The following is a 22,294-nucleotide window of genomic DNA, read 5'->3' as shown; positions in this document are numbered from 1 at the left end:
ATAAGGTACATTCAATACTGTTTGAGGCTTTCGGATGTGAGCTGTAACCAACGATAAGAGGAAAAGATTGCCAAACTGTCGTTAACGTTGCAATCAGTGATCTGAGGATTTTTATGCATTTATAAGAAATTTGAAAGAGAAAAAATGCAGGGGATGTAATGTGAAAGAATATATAAAATACTTGGAGTATAGTACTTCCTCTAATATTACTTCTTGGTGGTTAAAGTCATTTTCTACCGAGGCTTTACTTTTTTAATTATATTCCCAAAAATATGAATTTGGATAAAAATTCGCGGTCTAGTAATTATCTTCGTTAGGGGTCGAAAATTGCACTGATAACACGCAGTTCTTGGAAATCTGATGAAACTGGTTGTACTGACATTAACGAAATGTTGGGATCTTTTCTTTTTGGACGCGGTTTATATTGTATCTAGAAGCGTCAGGCAGAATCGAACAGCATATTAGCAATGTTATCCATAACAATGTTAAGTGTGTTAATCCTGATGTTCTCCTCACTTCCTCTTCGGGTTTGTATCTCTTTAGATATCTCTTTCTCTTTGAATATTTTATCCATAAAACGCGTAGAACACGCGAGAAGCAATATATTTATTATATCAAATATTAAAATCAAATACAGGGTAGGTGTAGGGGACGGTCAAAAGCTAATAGAAAAGATCAGGAACGGAAACCTTAAGCAATGGGATAAATATTGGATAGGTGAGGAAAGTAGCATATGTGTGCTGTAGCATTGTGTGTTACACAAGGAAGGTCGAGAAACGCTGAAGCACCTAATTGAGACACGTAGGGAACTGAAAAGGTGCGAATGCAGGTTAAAAGATGTAGTGGCAAAGTTTCTCGATGTGCAAGTAGTAAGATGGCTGGCGTGTGCGGAAAAGAAAAAGAGGCGGGAAAAGATACTGGAAGAAAAAGATAGTACAGAAGAATATAGGTAGTTTATCCGGATGAATGTCTAGATTAAGAATCTATGTAAGCTAAGTCCATCTTATGGCCGAGGAGACTGAAATTAAATTATTATTATTATCATTATATAATAAAATCAACATTCAAAAATTAAAAATCTACTATATTTTAACAATATTTACTGAAATATAATATCCATTTCACGTTATATAAACTTAAGATAAAGCAGCAGGGTTGATCGCGATTAGAATTCGAGCCATGAAAACCTCAAGATTCTCAGTATAATGTTGAACACAGCAAGCGCGTTAGATTGAATCTGACGGAACAGTGTAATTTAAAAACCGCATTTTTAAAAAAATATGCTAAATGTTTTTGAAATTGTTATTCTAGGTTTTGATTCAATTAGCGAGAAAAGCAGTGAATACGAGGGTGACTTTGCATCGTCTTTGTTGCATCGTGATACCGGTGTTTAGTTTATTTCTTGACCGAGTCGCACGAGTTTTTGATGTCAATCCAAATAGACAGCTATGTCAGAAGACAGCGTGTTGTTATTATATAATAAATTAAAAATGGTACAGTCTAGACGAATGACTGCTATTAAAATAGATATAAGCGACGTGCTTCGCGAACAAGACAAAATATCGTATTATTGTAATGGTTGCTGTGTAGTATATTTTAGTTTCGACGAGCGTCGAGTTGTGACATTTTGTTTGGGATAATTGGACGTTCTTCAACTCGAGCTAGAAACTTGCACGGAGGATAAATTAATTCCACGTAGATTATTTTGGCATACAAGTAGACAAAGTATCGGCTTTAGGATATTGTCGACTTGTGTCATTATTTTAAAAACTTTGACTATGTATTATGTAAAACACCGAATAAAAGTCTCGAATGTTCTATTTCTTTTTCATTTCAATTCAGTAAAATATTGTATTGATTCTACATTGTTAAATATTGCATTAATATTACATATATCGCTATAGAAAAACTTAATTTTCAACTTCTTAAATTTAATTAATAATTAAAATAAATTGTTTTTCCGAAAACAAAAAAAGAGAACAAAAAATAAATTAAGATTAGAATTTCTACAAAATAATACCTGTATTAATAAATAATAAATAATTAGAATAAAGAATTATACCAATATACAGTATAATGGCAATACTGCAAACATACATCAATTCGATACTTCGATTCACCTTAAAAATAAATTTGTTAACAGATTATAACTTAGAATACAGATTGTTTTTCACAATACCAACCGCGACATTCATGAAGGAATGACTAGTAGAATTTCTGGTTAGTAGAATGTATTATGCATTATGTTCTCTAATTTTGTGTTACGATCAAACATTGCAAAATATATTAGAACAAAATAGAAATTGTGCTCTTCTATTATTATTAAAACAAGAAATATCCTCTTACTGTATTACAGTTCAGATACCTTGCACCCTTTGCTCCTTTGTTATGCATGAGATTATATTACCCCTAATGTAATACAAGCATATACTAATCAAAAGTAGTGGAAGTAGAAAGAGTAGATCTTTTCCCTTTGTCCCTCACATTTAACAATCTGGAATAAAATAACTTTGGAAAGTGAAGTGATAAACGTTTTATTATGCGTAATACGCAGAAAATATGCAATTCTATTTATCATGCGTTTAGTCACGGAGAATTAATCAGTAGTTTCAGTCAATGAGGAACTAGATTTCTGTATCTTGGCGAACAGAGTTTAACCTGTCAACGGTTTACAAAACCGCATTTGTAAAAGTATAAACGAAGCGACATTCATTATGCAACAGTTTGACAATTTATTAAAAAGCTAAATCGAAACTTAAATTGTTCTGGCGACATTCGTAAATGCGCTTTTATAATTCGGCGAAACCAACATGTACACAAAAGAAAAATTTATGTCAAAAGGAAAAAAGGACTCGTTAAACCGCTACCGGCGATAAAAATAACGCATTTCAATTAGAAGCGTTAAATTCCATTTCGAAGAACGAGCCAAAGTTATTTATCAGTGCGAGCGTATGGCGCCACTATTAATAAAAATAATATCACTAGCCATGATCGAAGAGTAAATGTCAAAACAGTAGTATTACCGCGGTGTAGGTGAGACATACAAGTCGAAAATAGTTGTTCGCGATCCGCCACCGCGGACGCATTTAGACGGTCGCGCTAAACTTAGATTGTTTTCTGAACAAACGAGTTAAGAGGGTCCGCGTGAGCACGAGTGTGCGTGACGCGCCAGAAAAAAGCCTCGAAAAATCAGATTTACGGGGATCTGCTTAACCAGGTTCACGAATCCGATTAACCGGACAATTAAAAACCAATGTTTACACTGATTAACCAGATTTCTTCGCCGTTTCGAATCCTGATTTTTACGAATATGTAGCTTTGTTGAAACATAGTTACATATTTTAAGTATGGAATTTTTATTTCATCGTAAATTAATAAAATAGGTATAATGCTATAAATCATAAATTATAATAATATAATATAACAATGTAAAATAATATTAATAATATAGATTATGATAATACAAATTAATATAATAGTTTCCATAACCGAGGGGAGAGATTGTTTAAAAATCCCTAATTTATAATACAACATTTTTTATAATACAAATTTTTTTCAACTAAGATATTTCTAAGAATAAGAGATAGCGTTAGGGTTAGATAGTTAAGAGGTACTTATATAATGGTAATTATAATATCTTTTTTATAATACGTTGATAATGAATTACCTGGTAGCAAACAACCAGTAGAATGTTTATAAATGCATGCAGGTATTCCTTTTCCTTATCTTTTAAGCATAGAACGTAATAAAATATTAATTAGCGCAACATAAAAGATTAATCAAAGCAATGTAAAAGATTATAAAATAATGTAAATAAATAAATAAATAAGCTTAAATAAATAAATAAATTAGCTTAAATAAATAAGCTTAGGGATATTTACATAGACGCAAATATAGGATAAAACTGTTTTTTTATCTCGTGAAGAGCGTTTTGTATAATAGATATAACGTTAAAGACAACATATAATCAATAAACAATTATCCTTTATGGAGATCACTGTGATTTTTACCATAGATTAAATGTTTCGAACTTCGATTCAACATTGCAATTTATTTTTAATAACTAATTCAATCGACTTACAGAAGCAAGATGTTGTAAAACGATTTGATGACAGCTATTATCAGAATTACTGATAACATGCAAGAGGAAAAGAGAAGTTCAAGTATTTGACTTTTCATAAAATGTAGCAACTCATTTTCATGATCCAAAGATCTCCTATGTCAATCTCCTTTTAAATGATATGGTTTTGACAAATTTCTTATGGATTGACAATCTTTGTTTATATGATTACCTTTGCAATGCGGACAGTCGAGTAATTCAGTAAAAAGACAAATCTCACACATAGTATTCTCATAATTAATGCGTATATTGCGTGCAATCTTACGTAAATCCTTGGAATCTACGTACATCTGCCTTTTAGAACTCGTTACATGATCAGATCACAACTAGACACTCATCAGAAGTCAGAATGTGTTAATAAACAAATATCTGATTCTCACCAAGGTTTCTATCGGAGATCTTTTCACTTTTGGTACTCGAGTAATACATACCAAAAAATCAATTACTGTTCGCTTGAAAATGATCTTGCTTTATCCTTTTACTCCAAATTAACATTCCAGAGATGAATACACGATACAAAGGAAACGAACAAGATTAACAGATTGATGATTGATGAGTTAGCTGCAACGATGTTTCTCTTCAACTGAAAGATTCGAGAGGAGGAATTTGTCGTATGGTTATTCAGAAAAAATTAGCTGTATCTCGCGTATTGCGATACACGTATCGTCGTGCGAAGAAATTTTAAGTTCAGTAGCAATACGTTACAAGAACTATATGCGATATCACATGAATGATGTCAGTAAGTGATGAGTAAGCACTAATGTAACAGTCACACTCGTCATTCTAACTCCTTATCTGTCAATTAAGTTCTTAATCTCATTTAATAAATTTTTCCGTATCATCATCGAGTTTTTCACCCTTAATCTGCCGATGTCCCCACCACGTCATATGTTCCTATCGTGTTTTATCTCGTGCGACTGCGAGTATATGTATGTATATATACAATGATTATGATTATGGGCCTATTACAGTTTAATTAACGCTCCGCTTATTTGTATTCATAAAATATTCTTTATTTGCATTGAAAGAATAAAACTTTCTGAATCAAGATACTTAAGATACGTACGTAGAAGTCAAATGCATATGATAAGGATCGCTGAAGAGGAATACAAGCAGGAAAGAAGTCACATGCGGCTCGCGAGCCGCGAGTTGCCCAGCCCTGCTGCGGAATAATCTGACGCAAGCTTGGCATTCCAAAAAACCAAATTCCATAGAGAAAAACTGCGACACGCAATGAAGTGAACGCGAGCGTCCTCGTTCGTTAGTCCACGTCCACAATGACATCAGCCTGACAGGCAATAATGTTAAGTAATATTTACTAACAGGCAGGACAGACCTCGGGGTCTCTGAAGAGGCCACGAATCGTTCCTAAGGGTGCTCTCGCCCATTCTCTCTCGCTCACTCACTCTCGTCGAGGGCGCAGCCACCATCAACTAAATTACTCGCGAGAACACGACCTCGCTTTCTTTTCTTCTCTCTCGTTTCCCACGCAGAACACTGCCGGTTGAGAATTTTGGCATCCGCACAATCGCGTTTCTGAACCGTCCCTTCAACTGTCGCATTCCAGCGAATTTGTATCGATCTGCTGCTCGATTTTGTGTTTATCTTGTCCTGCAATGTGTCGTATCCGTGAGAATCCGTGCTTCTCAAGTTGGCACTTTCTTTCGATCATAGATCGTGAATACATGTTTATTAATTCGTGCTTTCGTCAGAGTCTCAGTCGAGAAGCATCTTCCTTATGGCGTTCTCGTGATGTTTTTGTGAAACTGTATTCCAAAATCGGATTATCACTGTGGTTTCTGATCCGTATTTTAGTCTTCTTCAGTTTTTAAAAAGTACAAAGTAAACCGTTGAACAGCAGCGCGCTTAATCTTCATTAAAAAATATGTATCGTAAAACGAATTGTAATCGGTGGCTAGTTGAATATGCTCAAATGACGACAGTAAAGCGCTGTTATGTTTATACGTATGATTCATTACGGAAAGTGTGCCGTATATATACATACGTGATAACCAATGCGGTATCTTAATGACTGAATTGACTACTGAACAGAAGAAGATAAGTTTGAACAAGTCGGTTAGTTTCGTGCGACAGTTCAAGATCTGACGCAATAAAGTGTCATAAGTTAACATATCCGACATACAGATTGATATGCACAACAATTTTCATAATTTGATTATATCCGTCATTTCCATTGTGAATTGATTTTCGTCTTGATGCACATTATACGACACAATTGCTGAGAGATTAAAGTGTATTTTTTACATGTAACGTGCAGTCTACAAAAATTTTCGTAAATATCTACAAATACCGATGGCTCACGTTGCTATCCTTAACCTACGTTAATACCACTTCCTATCGCAACGTGTTTCTAAAAAAAAAAAAAAAAAATAATAATAATCTAATCTAATCTGAAAATATTTATATGGTTCAAAAAATCTGAAATGATTAGACAACTAAGCAAAACGGTGCTGTGAAAATTTCATTTTGTTGATAGCGAACGAATGTTGAACAAATATTGATCGTATAATGCAACGTTAGATATGGATTCGTGTAGATCTCATCGAAAATGAGATTCTACTGCACCGTCGACTACCTTGTCAGGACATCGTAATTCCTCTCTTTTCCGTATTAAATCGCGTTACGCATCGATTTCACGAGAGCATATCGACGTATGAAGTAGAAGGTCGACCATAAAGTTTATGGTGCGAAGGAACGACGTATATCTATCTGTGTTCTACTCTTTTCTACGGATCTCGTTACGCTTCGTCTAGTTCGAGGAACGGATATTCCGTTGCCCGTGAAACTTCCAACAATGTGTTTTTATTAACCGTTTTATAATTGAAAAGATGAAACATATATGTCATAAAATAATAGCAAATACGTTGGACTATAGATTCAAAGGTAAATACAATATATATAAAAAACTGAACTTCAATAAAACAAAATGCCAACGCTTTAACGCTTACAATCAACTTTTAATTTATACGACATACGCGTAAGAGATTTTACAATAAATTACGCGCCATCAAGATGTATTCTCATTTTTGGATCTCGTTGTATACACTTGAAGCGGAACCAATGTAAGCATTTGATATAGTAACATGACGGCGATGTCGATCGACGACATAAGTGGCACCCTCATGATTCTCACCCATCACTCCGCTCCACCCCATGGACTATGCCATTGATTATCTTCCTCGCTCCTATTGTCTTCTCTTTGTCCACCTTCTCAACCTTGTTCGGTCCGTAACTGTATGAATTCCAATATCCTCGTTGTACGGCACCCCTGCAGCTTCCTTACAGGGTAACGTACCACAAAGCCTAAACATGCATTAGCAGCAAATGGTATCGTCACGTAAACTCGTTTCGGAACACCTACGGTCTACGCTGAATACGAACAAACATGCGTTCACGATACGTTCGTAAGTGGTTTCAGCCAGTGAAAACGTTCTGTCAATTTCTTGAAGCCTTTAAGAAGACACGAATGCAGCTAATCAATCGTTTTAATACATTTTTTTTTGTATTAATAAATATATAATGTACTAATATATATATATAATTTACATACATTTTCGTAGTTATAAAAACACTTGCTTTGTTTCACTTCCTATCTTGTATTTTGCACCTTCAGTATTAAAGACGTAAGATATAGAAATAGAATTAATAGCCAAGAAACAACTTCTCTAAACAAAAATTGTACACTTTTGAAAGTTGTTTTTTTACACATTATACATAACGACAAGATACTTCCAATGTTATATTAACACCTAGACGATATGCACAATGAAAGTAACGTAAGTATAGCACAAATAGGTTACGACAGAATTAAACAAAAAAAACTAAGTTTAATAGAAACGATCTTTTTATCTTCTTGAAGTGTCAAACTTTATTTTAACTCATAAATCATCTCAAGCGAGTTTCTCCGATTCCGGGATTATTATTCCTTTACTTTATTCCTAACTTTCCAATTTCCTACTAGATTCAGTTTAGATTGTTAAATATTCAATGTGTATCGTTGAAAAAAATATCTCTTTTTTTATATCAATATCACATCTAGCTTTGTCGCCGTTCTAAGGACCCACTGATGGTAATTTGCGCCTTACGCTTGCCACCTATTTAAGGTAGATACTCGTGCTCATATCATGGGTCATTTGGCACGGTTGATCAGCTGGTCAATTAAAAACCTGTGGTGGACGTCAGTGATCCGTGATATGAGCAGGTAAGTATACCTTAAATAGGTGATAACCGTGAGGCGTACATGGGTATCTGATGAAATTCTGCAACTCTAAACACCGAGAATACATTGCGACACCGATCCTAAATCCATATAAAACTCACGAGCATATTTATTTTGTTATAGTTTAAATCAGGAGCTTTTTAAACTATAGATCGCGTAAAAAAATTACAAGATCTTGACAATTTTTGCGACTACCATACACCAGTGAAATGAAAAATGTCGCTCATCTGTCATCAAAGGATCATGAAAAATTCACTGAGCCATTAATCGACATAGATATAAAACACCGGCTTTTTAAAAAATCATGTAAATAGGTTTTTACTTTACTGGAATTAGGACAGAATAGCCTTATAACCTTTTATACTACGTATCTATAGCAAAACGACGTTTTCGTCATTGACGATTGTAAAATCAAAATATCCATCAATTTTGAAAAACGTTGAAGATACTCTGTCATATCAAATATTCAACCAATATTTAATTCTTTGTGGAAAAATAAATTAGCTCGTTTGTCTCATCGATATCCGTTGCTTTTAGCTTAATAAATAGTAATAAGTAATAAAACTATAAATATAGCGAAGAATTGTTAAAAACTAAACTTCTTTGATTTATTATCGATTAACGTTTTGTTTGTATATTTATTTTATGTACCTTCTCATGTATATAATTGTGGTCGCGTACAATTTTCCCAGACAAAATGCGATCGCGAGTAGAAAAAGTTTAAAAAGCGCTGGTTTAGATTAAATTTAACATTTTTTGTATGTTACGAATTTTTAATTATTTATTAATTCGTAAAAGTCTAAAATACGTTGTGCGGTTATCGTATTTGTTTCAATCGCATAATTTTTCCACGCAGATACTATTTCCATCGAACCAATAGTTTCCCGTATTATTTCAAAACAAACCAATAAATCTGCAATAGTAAAACTAGTCGTTGAAAAAGTACGTTACATCATTTCGCGAATTATTATGATTAAATGTACAATGTTCCGACAAATAAAAATACACGCGGTTAAAGCTTCATAGGAGACGCTAGCGGAGACGGAAGAATTTGACAAGGGTCGTTTCTTGTTATAAGACCCTTGTATTATTACTCGCACATAAAGATTCCGTAACAGTAACGAGTATAACGAGGACCATTAGCAAGAAATCCGTGATAAACAACTCCGACGAGAAACCAATAAATGATAGATTTCTTCGATCGCGGTACGTTTTAACGAAAACGACGGGAGACCAGTTGTCAAAGAGGAGAAAGAGAAGAAGACAAGAGAGGAAAGTGGTAGTCATGCTGGAAGTCTCGTTAAAACGTCTTCGAGACGATTCAGGATGGAAGGATGCTACTTTCCCATTTCCTCCTCGTCTCATGATTTGCTATCAAAGACGCCATCTTGAAAGCGCTTTAAATCAATTTATTAGCTTCGTTTTTAATCACCCGACCGGAGCGTTCGGACAGTCCACGATGGAGAAGGAACGGCACCGCGATGAGAGGGACCAAAAGAAATTGCAAGGCAAGCCCTTCGATCGTGAAAATATTTCTCCTTCAAAGATGGTGTCCTTCGCCTCTTTTCCCTTGCATCTTGATTAAACAATCCTACGGCATACCGAGGGGCTTGTCGTTTCGAAATTACCCACCGAGATTATATTCCAACTATTTCCGTTATTCCTATAGCACGCACGGTGTCCTGTGTTGTGTTCGGCAATGAACGAATTTTTAAGCGAAGGAAAACATTGATCCGTGTTCTGGATCGTTATCAGAATAGCGCGAATTTTTATGCACACCCATATTTTCCAGGATATAATTAAGAAAGTAGAATCTTGGTAGGAAATTGTTTTATCTGCCAAATACTATAGACACCACTGTATTTTGGATATTTCCTGCACTTTTTCATACTATATGCAATCTTGGCGATTTTGCACTTTCAAATTTCCTATGAATACATGAAAAGCCGTGTCTAGTCACTATGAAGATTCCTTCATTAGTTCTTTATATATATATATATATATATATATATATATATATATATATATATATATATATATATATATATACTTTAGATGTATTACGTATTACACAATAAAATTATTATTAATTTTTCTACTATATTCATTCGAATGAAATGAATTCGTAGTTAAATATTTCATCCACGTGTTTAAAATAAATGTTTACTGCTCAGGTATGAAAGTTGATTAAAACGTTAACCTGGCAGGGAGAAAAAATCATTTCTTATATCTCATGATCTCATTTACAATGGATCAATATGAAATTGTAAGGGTGTTTAAATAGTAGAATTTAATATGATGTTCGAGAAGAATTCAAATAATAGAGATACTTTTGAAAGCAATAGTTGAGAATAGCCTCAAGAATCCAGGTCTCTGAAGTAGATGAAGATCTTCATTATGCGATCGTTTCAATATCTTAAAAGTCCTTATTTTCGCACGTGGTTCTAACATTGAATAACAATGACTTCTTACTATCATTGGACGACTTTTGTTATAAAACAGTTCACTTCAAAGAGGTAGTATACTACCATATAATGGGAAACTTATAACGATATAATAGAACAAAGCAATGCGTTATAAAACGCGATTATCGAAAGCTATGTTCGCTTGAAAAATTTCGACGAAGCATTAGTCAACGACGAGATAATCTTTTTTCTCCAATGCAAAGATCTCTCGTATGAAATTGCAATTTTATTAAAACCACGCAACGAATTTGAAATTTCAAATTCCTTGTGAAACAAAAGTGATTATAGGAGATGTTGAAACGCATTTTCTTTCGCGATATATAGACTAATCAAAATATCTACACGCTCGATTCAATCTCTTTCTCTCTCTCGCGCTCCCTATCTCTCGGGAAGGGGTCTATACGAGGTTGTTTCGTGACAAGGTAAGCTAAAGCAATTGCATTTCACCAATAAGTTTAGTCAACGATCACAGAAACGTACTGAATCCCTTTGATCTTGGCATTGATAAACGAACTTGCCCTGCCAACAAACATTCCCCAGATTTCATCGTGCGAGCATCGAGCGCCATGAACAATAAACGAGCTATAATTCAGCTATATCAAACTCGGAGATAACCAGTTAAGTCAGGAAAATTAATTTAGCGCAAACGAGACACGACTGTGGTCAATCGGCTTGTCTTTCCGTTTCTAAACAACATCTTTTCTACCTGATTGCCAAATAATTTCATTTACAGTTTTCATTTGTCATCGTTGTAAATCGAAATAGAAATCGAAGTGAAAATTAGTTTCTTAATTAATGTTTCCTTGTCCCTGAGATACGTCAAATCAATTACGTATTATTAATTACTTAATTATGTCTGTTCACGTGTTCATTATTATTCAATCGTTCATCACATAAACATGTACATATTATTATAGATTGGCCAATACGTATAAGTAATGTCGAATTCTTCACTAAACATTCATTTCTGTCGTTCTACTTGCGAAAGCGACAGTCTATCGATAAGCTGTATAACGTCCCTACGATCCATAACCTGACATCCCAAATTTTGTGCAATTTAAAAAATAATTCATTATATTTGTTTACATTTTTTTAATGTTTACTTTGACTCGAAGATGAACAGCAAGAAGACGTATTTTCGTATTTCGCAATTGTGAGTTATAATTTCATAGGTTATATAATTTCAAAGGTAAAAATACTGTATAAACAGCACAAAAGATGTACGTGGTGTAGGAATGAAAAAATGCTGCAAAGATAGTTCACAAAGCTGATGGAGATTTTGATCTTATCGATGGTAAACGACTGTCGAGATCGATAACGATCAAATTTACAGTCTAGTAGTAGTAGAAAATAATCCACACTAATGCACAAGAGTTGACTGAAATGTTAGGAATATAGAAATTCAACGTTGAAGATCATTTGCATTAACTCTTGGTATAGTTTCATACCAAAAAGTCTGACATTACCCTCTAGTCAATCCAATATATGTGTGTATGTGTGTGTGTGTGTGTGTATATATATATATACATATATGTATATATCTCTTTAAGGGAAAAAGATTTGTTGGAAACAGCAAATCGGTGAATTGTCAAACGGTGAAACGAAAAGGTCGCAAAAGCAATTCGAGAGTTACATCACAACAGGATGAAACTATTTTCCTGCGTACTGATACCTTTCTCAGTCTCAATTTCAGAAATGAACTTTACTCATTACCCCATCTGTGATGAGACTGCGTTAGTCCTTCCTCGACATCGGCTAACTAATGCAATTTTTATCTTTCACGATGGTGACAGTTCTGGCGAAAGATTTAAGATTATAAAAGAAGAAAGAAGCCTGCAATGAAATGATACACACAAGAGTTGTTAAAAAGCGTTAATTACTATTGCTTGTTACTGCAAAAATCTCATCAAGTTATAAAGCTTGAGGAAGTTCTTGAAACTTACAGTTTGGATAAATTTTTATTGAAATTTTAACAAAAAAAGAAAAAAGAGCAGAATACAAATTGAACTCTGTTTATGTACAGGGAATCATGCTACTAATTATTTTTGCGATTGAAAAATGTTGAATTAAATAATATAATTTTCTACGAAACATATTTTCTATGAGACATAGGCAAATTGTAATTGAGATGAAAATAAGACTATAGTAAATAGTAAGTCATTTCGGCCAATTTGCTATTTTTATTTTAAAAGCAACCCAATTTTATGTTAAGGCCAAATAAATTATATTGCAATAATTTTTCATTGTAGTTAACGATTTTTATCGAAATAACGAATAATCTAGAGCGTTAAACACTGTGTTTCAGTTATGAACAATAAATCCAGATTCTACAACGTAATAGCATACGCTTTCAAAATTCTCCTCGTTTCAATGACTTTACTTGAATAATAAATGTATAATAAGCTCGTTTGCACGAGACAAATTCTACTTCTGGCACAATTAAACAAAATAGGATCAGATATTATTCTCCCGGTTTATTAGTTTATATAAAAGCAAGACATATTAGTATTATCATTAATTACATATTTGAAAAATTGCAGAAGAAGAAGAAGCATTTAGCACCGATTTGAAAGTTTCAATCAACCTCGGCCAGATTTCCTTTAAGCAGTACAAAGGGATGTAATTTCAAGTTAAAAATAAAAAGGCAATCAATAAGAAAAGGAGATTGACTATGAAAATTGGCTATGTGATGCACGTGCTCGTTGGAGAATCATATTCTTCGGTAGCATCGCGCTTTATTGAGACATGTACCGAAAATTCTATTTAGATAAAGCCAACGACAAGTACCGCGAGGCTTTATTCGCTCACCCTTTCGGATGGAACTTCCTGTGAGCTGCAAATCGATAAAAAGGAGAATAGAACAACGCGACACTGTTTCGTCGGGCACGGACATAGGCACAGGATTTTTAAATCCACGACAAGAAAAATGGAACAGCTCCGGAATGGAGATTTCTTTAACAACGCAGCTAGAATAGAACGAAACAAAAGCAGCGTTGTAGCGACATTGAAACAGGTGTTACAGATCTTTCGATTTCGTTTCTGCTTCTTATCCGAGGGGTAACTTTCCAAGATTGAATCTTAAACTTTGTTCAAATAAAACTTGAATTCAAGCAATTTAGCTGGAAATTTATCTAATCTGATTTCAAATAATGAATACTTAATATGTTCAATAACGATATTGATAAAATCTATAACGTCATTTTAGTTTTAATATTTCTCAACAATCTAACGTCGCGCGTTCGAGTTACATTTTTAACTAAAACCAAGTAAACGACAATTTTCTTTGATTCTTTTCGTCACAGAAGATAGAACAAGAATCGTTAGAAATACTGTCGCATTGGATGTGTTGAAGAAATGTCACAAAATGCTGATTGTTAGTATATATCTTTTCTAATGAGAGAAATTGCAAACTGATTGTTACAAATTCTAAAGAAACGTTATTAGAAAGAATAAGAATAGCCAATTTGGGTAAGGAAGTCCGATCAGAAGGAGAAATCTTTTGGAACTCGTTAAATTGACAACGAAAGTTTCTGTGCTAAGTAATATATAAGTGAAACAAAAGAACATAAAAATCCATTTGCATATTTCCATGTGAATTATAGTAATACAGTAACTTTATTCTAGTAACTAGTAATAGTTACAATAAAAAAGAAGCTGCATTTTAGGTATTTCAATAAAATTCAAAATAAAAGAACTCTGACTACTCAGAAAACTCGATTAAGTTGTAAGTACCTAAAATTGTTGCTTTTTCTTTTTCCTTTAAATGTTACAATCGTGCATATTTTTATACACATTTTTATAACTGTGAAATAGCATGTATTAGTGTCCCAGATAGTGTAAAGGGAACAAAGTTACAAAATGTTTTCGGGCATATTTTAATTTACGATCAGGTGGTAGATAACGAATCTACGAAAACAAACGGCTTACAAAATTAGATGAGAAACGGATCGTTTTTTTGTAGAAATTATATTCGTGCGTCACGTTGATACAAATGAAAAGGAAGAGATGTTCCGTGATTTCAGGATTTTCAGGTCAATTCGCTGAATCATTGTCTGGCAAACAACCCAGTAAATTTATGTTAATTTAGTTTATTCGTGAATTTACTTCGTGTTCTAAATACCTATGTTTCCAACGTGTTTCAGGAAAGTTTTAAATATTACGTTTAACGTAATCGTTTAATAATCATGATTTTATTTTACAATTTAGTATGTAATTTTTCCTGAGTTTAATTTTCATTACGACAAAGGTAATAAAACTTATTATTTAGACATTGAAAATGGATATTAAAAGTTAATTAAAAAATTTGAATTTGAATTAAAAAATAAAGTTTTCAAAAGTCTATTAAAAATATCATCAATAGATTAACAAAAGCGAATAAAAGATTGCCAGAAGATTAACAGAAAAATTGCCTATACGAGAAATATGCACATCGTATGGAACAGAATGATTTTTCACGTAGAATGATTCTTTTCTCACAAAAGCTATACGAAAATAAACCAGTGTTTGCTGATTTTTAATCAGAGAATAAACTGTTAAATGCCTGCAAGTTAGTTTTTCTATCGCAAAATATCGAAACAGCTTTATCTTCGTTTTAACTGAGGCCATGAAGTTTTTTGTGGAATAAATGTAATAAAGGCTGAAATCAATTTTTATTGACATTTAAAAAATACTTTGAAAATGCGTGAAAAAATAGATAATCTATCTCTAATTTGTAACAATATTAAATATTATTTCAAAATTTTTCTATTATTTAATAGTACGTATACCTCTAACGATAAGTATACTCGTATCATTAATATTTGATTGATCCTTTCTCTTATTCTTTTTGGGGCTATGAAGAAAGAAAATGAAGTTTTATTAAAAAAGAAAAAAGAAGATAATTTGAACAAACTGTTACATAATTAGATTCTTCTGACAAACGTCCCGTTAATGGGACAACGTGCATAGGTTATTATATAAATAGAAAGATACAAGGAAGTATTTATTGATCGATATAATGAAAAATAAAGGGGGCAGAAGAACGTGTGTGAACGAACCATAAAGGCGCCCTTATTATGTAGTTTAGTTTATTTAAACAAAGGATCTTCCAGCTTACCTGATTTTAATTTAAAAGATTAATGTAAAAGAACAAAAAATCCCATTTTTTCGATTTATTTCCATTGAAACAAAATTAATTAAAAATTTAGCTTTTGAAATTAAATTAAGAGTTACAATAGAGGTGGTTTCCTATTTTATCCCATTAAAACGAACAAAACCCTGTAAAGCGTACACAAAGTAATTTCCATATTAAGGAATATATTAAACTCGTAAATTCGCGATACAAGTTTAATTATTAACTATAATGTAATTATTCCTCTTGAAAAACTGATTTAATCTGCAGAAAACAAAGAATCCAACTATGTATATAATTTAATGAAAGTTCAATCGACTATAGTAATAGCGCAACAAAATGTCAACCGTGAACAACAATCACCTTAAAATAATTCGTTTATAGCAACCCTTCGAGCTATCTGACCGAGTGTTCAAAGGACGGACACGTATTCTGCTCAACAGTGCGTAATCAACTTTTTTGCAAACTCCTAAAAACGCATTTACGCTTACGATGCATTTTGCATGCACTTCTGTGCATACATTGTTGCTCGTTCCAAATTATTTTTCGGCTCTCACGACAAAACGACAGTAGTTTTCATTTTTATAAAGAGATTCAAATCTTCTTTCATTGTAAACTAACTCGAAGTATATTCGCTATTCCTACTACGATATTTCAACATAAAACGGCTATATCGTATTGTATATTTATTTCTATTGTATATTGAATACGAACTATTGAGTGACGTAATGTTTTAGTTTAAAATAGAATTACTACATCATTCTTTGACTTGTTAGTTTTGCAATGTTATACGTACAAAAAAATGGTAACACTGTAACTAACGAACTGAATAATCTAACTATGAAAATAAGTAAGTATAGGGTTTACATGATTGAAAAACAATGTTATTAATATAATATTGTATTTATAATATCAATATAATACTTCAAATGAATTCGGGCATGCTACTGAATAATCTTCGTTCTTCCGCATTGGAAAATTATCAAGGAAAAATTAATATCAAAGAGCTATCAACTGTTAGATGAAGTTAAAATAGAGGGGAACAGGTGGGGAATGTGATATCCAGTATAGAATTTCAAGGTTAAAAGAATTGTTACCATTGATAGAAAAATGGAAGGGAAGTAGAAACTTCTGGCTAATTTTATACTTCTCATTATTTTGTAGAAATAAATATTATGTTACGCGTTAAAGTAAACTAAATTGTAAAACAAAATTCTAGTGTTTTTATTAATTATAAATGAATGAAATCACAGAATGGAGTAAATTTTTAATTAATAATAAAGAATTATAGCACGTTCAAGTATTGAGCTCAGGGAAATACGATAAATTTATAATGCTGAAATAAAAATTGGATATTTTCGTTGTAACTACCTTACTCATTGACGAGTTGTAATTTAATTGCTTCGAACGATCTTGTCATTTTAATAATTGAAAATTGAAATGCTCGGAACGTCTAAATACGATATTGATGAAAACGAGAGAAGCTATACGAGAGATGCAGCTCATCTGCAAGTGGCATCGATTTCATTTTATAATAACGTGCAATGACCATGCTCATTTCATTGTTATATTCACGGCTGAAGTTATCTGATTACCGTGTCATTTGATGAAACTTCCGACCCTCTCTATTTCTATCATCCGTCCATTGTCATGGTTTCGTCCAGTTGAACCGATAAGAGAAGACAAATCATACTTTAAATTACAAGCATAATGATACCATCCAATAAAATGTATACACTTTATCTTCAATTCATAAAAAAATTGTAAAGAGATCTTTTAATAATATTTGTTCAACAAATCCTTGTTTCACAAAAAACAAAAGATATTTATATTTTTCAATTCATATTTATCTCTATAATATATTGGTACAAAATATTCGTAGAATTTTTCAACAGCTAACAAATTCTCCTTTATTAACATTATTTAGAAGATTAGGTACTCTAATGGTAATAAAAGTTACTTCTTTAAAATATTATTCCTCGTTTAACGTAATTATAATTAGAAGATAAGTGATGATAAGTTGTTCTTTAAATATATGTAACTTTAAATTAACGTTAAATATACGTGTACTGGTAAACGATATAACACATTATACCTTATATAATTAAGATTAGAAGGCAAATAATATGTTAATTCACTTTACCATTTGAACAAAGTGATTTTCTTATATTTCTTATTTATTGATAATTATTTTTCTATTGCTTCAATTCAAAAATCTGATTTCCAAGGAACAGATGAATAATCATAAGCATATTCCGGTAAACCATCTATACCTCGCCTATAACTTGTAACAAAAAACAAAATCATGTTTAACATTAAGCGAGTTGAGAACATTATAAGAAACATAAAACACGCGATCGGTACAGATTATGGAGTAATTCTTCGTATGCTTTGCTCATAGACTGCCTATCGTGAACTGTACGTCGAGCGTAAAAACATAATTCTATAATACATAATACGTAATACGCACATACTGAATCGATATTCCGCATATGTCGTAAAATACAACAAATCCAGTAGTCAACGCGTAAAAAAATTAACGAACGTCAAACATTCGAATACTATCTATCAACCTTTTAACTCTGTCATAGATGAAGTGAATTATTTTTCCCATCAATTGAAGTCATGGGTATAGAGAATATAAAAATATGTTTCCACTTTTGCAGAGTTATATATATGTACTGCTACATACATGTGTGCATAAACAACCTTAGAAAACAAACAATTCCATTCCATTCAATGTCAATTTAATAAAATATATTGAATATATTCGGCGATAGGAACCATGACGTTACCCCTTTAAAGAAATAAACGGTTGTACACAAAAAAAGTAAATTAATTTTACTAAAATAAGAATATGTGTATCTATTCAGCAATTGTTTTGTCTCAAGCTTTCTGATTTTTAATTTCCGCTCACGAAAAAGTTATAACTTTCCAAAAAACATATATATAGATATGTATATCGCACGACGATGTATCGCGAACGAATCGAATGTCAACAAATATGGCAGACGATGAGAGAGAGAAGTCGCTCGGATCTATCCCGCAAATGCAGCCTATACACAATGAAGCTAGGCAATCGAGGCAATCGAAGACGTTCATCGAACCCGGAGGCATTGTCGCGCACGCGAATCGAACCAGTGTTATGTATATAGACGTAACTAAGGTGTATACGTGTGCGCAAGTATGTATACATGTATATAGTACTGATACTACATGTTATGTGAGTATGCATCAACACGATGTGCCGAAACACAACTTCCCTCTGCTTTGTCTGTAATCACACTAGCTAGAGGATAGAGAAAAGGAGATTTGGAGTGGCGGTGGCCGCGCGTCTTTTCGGTTGAGGAACGTGATACGTCGTGCGTGCTCGTGCGTATTCGTACTGCGACTCACCGGGTAGGGAGAGAACTCGTCGTGTAGGACCACCCAGCGACGAGCGTCGTGTCGGCCCCCAAAAGACAAGCACGTGGAGTACGGTATCATGGTGACGGCGGCGACAAGAAGGGGGCGTACGATCCGCTCGAACCTTGTCACCGAGGACGTCGCTACTAATTGTCGTCCGCGTCGTGACCGCCGTTGTCGACACGTTGTATTTTTTTTTTTTTTATTACCACGTCTTTTCGGCCGAGCACGTTTGACGTTTAGCGGCGTTGGTAGAACGCGCCTCGCGCCGCACCACCGAACAACCGAACGGGTTAGAAAAGCCCACGATGGAAAACAAGAGGCGACCGGCTAGCCCGAAGGACCACGAGACTCGAGCGTAGCTAGGGAATCACGACAGCTGATTGGTCGACGGGAGTACCACCGCCGTCTGCCGACCATTGCGCGCAACCGCATCCGAGAGATCAATGAGACTCGAGCCGAAGAAGACACTCACCTAGAAGTACCCGAACACTCACGAGCGCGTGCGAGGTTCACCGAAGACAGGGTTGCCTAAGAATCGGGTCGCGGTGCCGCATATAGTCGATACGGAGCGACGTTTTACGTTTGACAATTGACAATTTTCTTCCTCGATAGCTTCTCTTCGAGAGATAAATCGTCTGACATTTTCTACTCTCTAACGCACACCGTATATATAATATAAACATATGGGCATATGTGCTCCACATATTTTTCAGTGTTCATCGCTACTAACGGTGCTGATTGATATGACTGTGATTACTCGTCGATTATGTCATTTTCTGTTTAACGATTGTAACATTTAATTCGGTGGTCGATGAACGTTCAACCCTGCTACGCTCATTCAGTTATTTTTAACCAGATTATATTGTTCTAATGTTAAAATATTTTTTCACAGTTTGGAAGAAATATGAAAAACGTCTTATTGATTTTTCGTTTCAATTGTATGTTAAACATCTTCTTAAAACATTGTAAATTCTTTTTATTTTCTAAAATGAGTGCTAGATTGAAATATAAAAATTCGAGGATTATGATAGGATTAATCGACCGATGTTCAGCGAGCAAAAATCCATTTTTATAGTTGCAAAAGTAGTCGCAATTCGATAGAAGGAATAATAATAGATATAGTCCTTATTCCGGGAAGTAAACAACAATAAAATACGTTTATGTTTGTGCCTATACACTTTAGGATACGTTATATATCGTTGTATCCTTCGTAGAACTGAATTGCGTTTTCCGTAATGATTGCATTTATGAAGTTGACTTTAGCGTACGTCACGCAGAAATGTACGTGCAGGTGGCAAGAAGCTGCCTGGTTTAAATTTAGCAATATCGCGTGCAACTGATGCATTTTCGCAGAGTTAATTGATTTGACCTGAAGGAATCGTCAGTGTTGTCAGTAAAATATCAAACGCACGCGCGTTTATGAATATTACACATAATGTTTTGTACTATGAATATTATAATGCTTCTGAAAAAGTTAAATTCCATTTTTGAATCTATTTAGTAGATTAATTATTTTTATTCTTTTCTACTAAATGTAACTGATTCCTTTCATATATTTCCATTTTAAGTACTCAAAAAAGTCAGTCACTACTAAAGATTCGTCATTTAATAGAATAGCTAAATGTTTGTTAAGCGTTATTTTTAACTAAAATCTGTACGATAAAAGCTGATTATGTATGAACAAGCGAAGTTAGGGGATGCGTGCACCACTTGTAAACGTAATTCCCTGGCCGTTTACATTACAGATCACCTCAAGGACGATGACGCACACTACTTCCTGAATAATACGGTCCGTGTTACGTCATTGATAAGACGTCACGTGTGCTTCGTGACACAGATGACGAAACACGGTAAAAGGGAGTAATTCAAATGATGGCGAAAAAGAAAGCTAGATGACGTAAAAATCAAAGAAGGAGGATGAAGAAAATGTCTTTCCGCTAAAAAAAAAAAGCAAAGAGGAAATAAATAAGATCTATATAATACATAAAATAAATAAAAATCTAATAAATATATAAAATGTAATAAACAGAAAAATTTTAAACGACGAAAAACAATGCAAAAAAGAAGAATAGACGGGATAGCGGTGGAGGATATGACGAAAAAAATATGAAACGTTAAAAAAATGAATACGAAAGAGATCAACGAAGGTAGAAATTAAAATAAAAGAAGCATAAAAGTAATGACAAAATGGAAGATATAAAAATCAGTAAACAGCAAGAATATGAAGTGAGACAATAGAGCGAAAAGAAGAAGAAAGAAACGTAGGGATACTGAAAGACCAAAGTGAACAGAAATAAAGGAGATGGCAAAGCGAAAGAGAAACAAAGCCATAAATATAGTGTGTGAAAAGAGATGGTAAGTAAAAAGAATAGCAGACAGGAGTGAATGGGGGAAATAAATATAAAGAGTACAAGAGAGAAAGACAAGAAAAAGATGAGGGTTAATGAGACGAAAAATAAAATGAGTGAATAGGAAGGATCGTGGGGGGGGGGGGGGGGGGGAGGAATGAATTTCATCATTTAATTTTAGCACGATCGCGTGCAGCCGATGGCTGCCGCAGGGGCATGTCATGGCCCAGGGAGTCGCTTGCAATATCGATCCTAACTTCACGCACCTGAAGCGCACCTCCTCTCCCATATGAAAGGAAGCTTGTTGCCGTTCCCGTTATTACAGCTTATCCCTTCGATCATTCTGATCATCACATTCTTTCTTTTATCCTTTAACACCTTTTATCCTAATAAATATCGTACGTTGTCTACATTTTGTGCAACAGACATTTGACAATAAATAGTAAACAAGCGATTATTGTATGAAATTATTCTCAGATTTGAACATCTGCTATTCTACATATATTGGACTGCATCGTCTCAAGTATCGTTGGTTTTAGTTTCTCCCATTTGCAAAGTACTCTTCCAATAAATTTAAGAGGCATCCTGAATTTAAGTTCGCGG

General features: G+C 33.6%; 1 protein-coding gene and 1 long non-coding RNA gene across 2 annotated transcripts in view; one reads left to right on the top strand and one right to left on the bottom strand.

Annotated features, from left to right (window-relative positions):
- LOC126874172 (uncharacterized) overlaps positions 1 to 19,470 on the bottom strand; it is a 137,017-nt gene extending 117,547 nt beyond the window's left edge. Inside the window, exon 1 of the mRNA XM_050635936.1 lies at positions 19,332 to 19,470. Within this exon, the coding sequence (XP_050491893.1) occupies positions 19,332 to 19,421 (90 nt within the window). The 5' untranslated portion in view covers positions 19,422 to 19,470. The remainder of the gene's footprint in view (positions 1 to 19,331) is intronic.
- A 1,207-nt stretch (positions 19,471 to 20,677) lies between these two features.
- On the top strand, positions 20,678 to 21,841 carry LOC126874332 (uncharacterized). The gene is made up of 2 exons (XR_007692737.1): positions 20,678 to 20,816; positions 21,089 to 21,841. It is a non-coding gene; the product is annotated as an uncharacterized LOC126874332 (long non-coding RNA).
- The last annotated feature ends 453 nt before the right edge of the window (positions 21,842 to 22,294 follow it).

This window comes from Bombus huntii, chromosome 2, assembly GCF_024542735.1.
Source record: "Bombus huntii isolate Logan2020A chromosome 2, iyBomHunt1.1, whole genome shotgun sequence".
NCBI lineage: Eukaryota > Metazoa > Arthropoda > Insecta > Hymenoptera > Apidae > Bombus > Bombus huntii.
Note: the sequence above shows the minus strand (reverse complement) of the source record. Positions and strands in the feature narration are given on the sequence as shown.